We start from the raw sequence: 3686 nt of genomic DNA, 5'->3' as shown, positions 1-3686 counted from the left end.
TGCCGTCCCGGGGCTGTGATGGGATGCTCAGCCTGCCTGCGCCCGAGCTTTGCTGGGCTGCGCTTCTGAACCGAGCGCTATGGTGCTTTATGGACTCGGCGTTGTCGCTGGCGTACTCATTTGCTGCAACTCTGAAACTTAGTGTAGTGCATGTATTTAAGCAGTCTAGCAAATTAGCGGTGGGTTGTCATGAGTGCGCCTCATTCATCATACACATTGCAGCTACTTCTTCAGGTGCCCTCAGTCCAAATTCTCCCCTACCTAGCTACAAATCCTTTTGGTCTCCTTCTGATAGTTCTGCTCTAAAGAGTTTTTTTTTTTCATGCTAAATGCTGTGATGTGGGGATGGGGTGAAGTTATCAAACAAAATAACTCTTCACAGAAACTTTTGGTTTACTATTTTTATTTTATGTGAATCTCCTGGGGTAGGGGTTTTTTTGTGCACTGAACAAGCACAGTTAGGGAAAACAATTGTTTGGCTCGTGGTGCGGCATCTGAACATTGTTACAAAGCACAGGAGAATAATTTGGTCCTTTTATTACAGAGAGACTGCGCGAAGATTCCCAGCTGGCTTGCTGCAAGCTCCAAGGAAGGCACAATTGAAGATAGGTATGAATTTCTTGGGAGTTCAGGCGTCTTTTCTCAGTGCCTGGGAAACATCTTTAATGTTCTTATCACCATCTTTGATGGCTTCCTGGGAAAAGCTGCCCTCCCTGGGCCCTGCTGTTGGTGTTCCTGCCGTGCCCACAGCCCGTGTAACAGCCCACAGGTCACGATGTCCTGCCCTCTTATCTTGTAGCTGCATGTATGCTGTTTTCCAAGGAGAAAGCGAGCTGTATCTCCTACTTGAGTAATCTTGTTGTGGTACAGCGCTGGCCTTGAGCACAGCCAATACAAGAGCGTGTTTTATTTGTTACCCTGCCATGTGACAAGCCCTGTGACCCACAGGATGCTCGATTTCTAGCCACAGCGAAGCCTGTGCCTCAGCCACCTCTCCCCAGCTCCTGCTTCCCCTCTGTCCCTGCAGGCCCCTTTCCTGTCATGGTGAACGAGAGGCATAATGGCAACCTGCTTGTGCACCTGGGAGCCAAACTGCAGGCCTACCCAGAGGAGCTGCTGCGGCAGCGGCAAGGCCCCGACGGCCAGCCTGAGTACCTGATCCAGTGGAGTATCGTCAGCTTGGAAGAGAGAGCAGTGGGAGGCGGCAGCGCCTCATCTGCAGAGACCAAGCCGGAAAACGTCTCGATGTGGATGTCTGCAGAAGAGGTCTGTGCCAGCTGCCCGGCGCTGCTGGGCAAGAGGAAGCTGGAAGGGCCGTGGGTGAAAGAGGAGAAGGCAGCCAGCGCGTTGGCTGCAGATGTCCCGCTGGATGAAGCCTCGCTACTGGAGATGAAGGCTGACGTCCGGAGCCTGGTGCAGCGAGCTGGTCGGCAGATGGCCGAGACCGGGGCCTCCGAGTCCTCCATCCTCAACACCATCCACGTGCTGAGCGCGTATGCCAGCATTAGCTCGCTGGCGGGTGCCTTCAAGGAGACGGGAGCCCTTGACTTGCTGATGAAGATGCTGTGCCACAAGGAGAAGCAAATCCGCCGCAGTGCCGGCAAGATGCTGAGGGCCCTGGCGTCGCATGACGCAGGTGGGGGCTGCTGGGCAGCGGAGGGTTGCCCGTCCTTTTGTAGGGGTGGGCTGCCTGGGAAGCGGTGTGTCTTGAGGCTTGTTGGCAAAAGGGGAAGGATCAGACTGGAACTTCCGAGGGGCTCCTGGGTCGTCGTTGTCTGGGGTGCTCTAGGACTTGGGAGCTCTCTCCCCTGGTGGGTTCCTGAGCTGGGATGCTGATTAACTGTTCAAAGGACTGAAGCCAAGGGGCTTGGCAGAGTGTTGGGGTGTCTGCTGCGTGCTGTTGGTTGGAAAGGCTCTGGCCGGTTCTTGGCAGGGAGCCTTTCGCCAGGCCCTGGTGGGAAGGGACTGGCCCTCACCCTGTCCTCTCATTTGAGAGGAGCTGCCACGGTTTGGAAGTGCCTGATGAGGCTTGGGTGCACCTGGAAGGTTGCTAGTGGTGCTGTGTCCCACAAGAGCCCTGGCTTTCCCTGTCCTAGTGCCCAAGTTCATGTGGCTCTCCAGTGGGGCAGGTGGGGGGGCTGATTCAGGTTAAAACATAACTTATTTTCTTCCCTGGAGCCGCGTTCTGGAGTCAGTTATTCGGGGTTGCTGCTTTGGGGGAATCCTGCAGCTTTAGGTGTGGGAAAAATGCAGCGTTCTTCATGGGAGCAAAATGTTGTTCATGCAGATTAAAGGACAGAACGTGGTTCTGGGTCACACCAAGCAGCAAAGCTGTTCCTTGCCTGCGAGTCTGAGTCGCGCAGGGCGGTTGGGGTGAGGGTTGTCTTTAAGGGGCCTGAAGAGTTTCTGTTGTTGTTGCAGGGAGCTGGGCCTATGTCCTGCTTTCCCTGAGCCAGCAGGATGGCATTGAGCAGCACATGGACTTTGATGGTCGTTACACTTTGCTGGAGCTCTTTGCTGAGATGATGTCTTCTGAAGAGCACTGCATGTCCTTTGAGGGGATTCACCTTCCCCAGGTAGGCACAGGCCCTGCCAGCCTGTGGGCTTTTAGGGGTCAGGAGTGGGGACAGTGGGGGGCCAGAGCTGGTGTCCTTGTTTGGGACAGGAGGGTAGTCGGCAGTGGGCAGCTGAGCAGGACTGGGTACTGGGAGAGCTGGCACTGGATCTGGGGTGGGCTTGAGGCTGGGGGGTGGTGGAGAGGCAGCTGGAAAGCCTTGTCTCTGAGCAGGGAGACGCGGGTGGGCTGAGAGGTCTCTGCTGTCATGGACCATGACTATCATGGTCCGGAGCTGTCACGGGAGCCTGACTTTGGGTGAGCTGGTGGCTTGGAGAGAGCCGGGGACTGGTAGTGCTCTGCAGGCTAGAGTCTGACAGCCATGCCTGTTGCAGGATGCTGTTCGTCCGGGTGAAGCTCTACCTGTGTGTCACTTCTCTCTTGGACAAGCTCGGCAGCAGCGTGGAGCAGGGAGGGGAGCAGCAGGACTGCGCTGTGCCCAGCCTGCTCACCGAGGAGAGGAGCCGCGTGAAGCAGGAGTTTGAGTTCAGCATGGCTATGGCAAACCTCATCTTGGAGCTGGTGCACGTGATGGGCTGGGACCACAGCCACGAACCAGAGCCGCTGCCCCAGCAGGAGCTGCGGCCTCACACCACTCACTCCATCTTCCAGCCTAAGACCCCAGCCTGCAGTGCTACCCAAATGCCTGTGCTCGCTTCAAATCGTAGTCACCACAAAAAGCAGGGTCATGCCTTCCTCACCCCGTCAGACTTCGCAGACCGCAGTGGCTATGTGGAGTATTTACAGGCAAACCTGGTGCGTGGCATGCGGGTGCGCTTGCTGGAGGACTGCAGTGATGTTAGAGCTGGGGAGGAAGGCGAGTTTCTTCAGAGCACTAATAGCATGCACACAGCGCAGGTAGGTCACTACTGGAAGTAGTCTGGGATGGCAGAGGGGAGTGACAGGGGTGACTGATGATTTCCTAATGATGTCTTCATGTGCAGGAAGTTGGACAATAGGCGTATCATAATTAGGAAACTGTCTAGGTCTGTCCTAGCAAAAAAGTCACCTTTCAGAGCTGGAAGTGTGGGTCCTGAGGAAAGCTACTTTGGTTTAGTATGGGCTGTCCTGC

The 3686-nt window shown here is 55.7% G+C and overlaps 1 protein-coding gene across 1 annotated transcript; it reads left to right on the top strand.

Moving 5' to 3' along the window:
- Window positions 1-1041: 1041 nt before the first annotated feature.
- On the top strand, window positions 1042-2740 carry LOC104158730 (cullin-9-like). Its single transcript, XM_009696455.1, has 3 exons — window positions 1042-1636; window positions 2422-2576; window positions 2666-2740. The coding sequence occupies exons 1-3, from the start codon at window positions 1042-1044 to the stop codon at window positions 2738-2740; spliced, it is 825 nt and encodes a 274-aa protein (XP_009694757.1).
- Window positions 2741-3686: the final 946 nt, after the last annotated feature.

This window comes from Cariama cristata, unplaced genomic scaffold, assembly GCF_000690535.1.
Source record: "Cariama cristata isolate BGI_N322 unplaced genomic scaffold, ASM69053v1 scaffold10503, whole genome shotgun sequence".
NCBI classification, from domain to species: domain Eukaryota; kingdom Metazoa; phylum Chordata; class Aves; order Cariamiformes; family Cariamidae; genus Cariama; species Cariama cristata.
The sequence above is the reverse complement of the archived record's forward strand: the minus strand, read 5'-3'. Positions and strand labels throughout refer to the sequence as shown.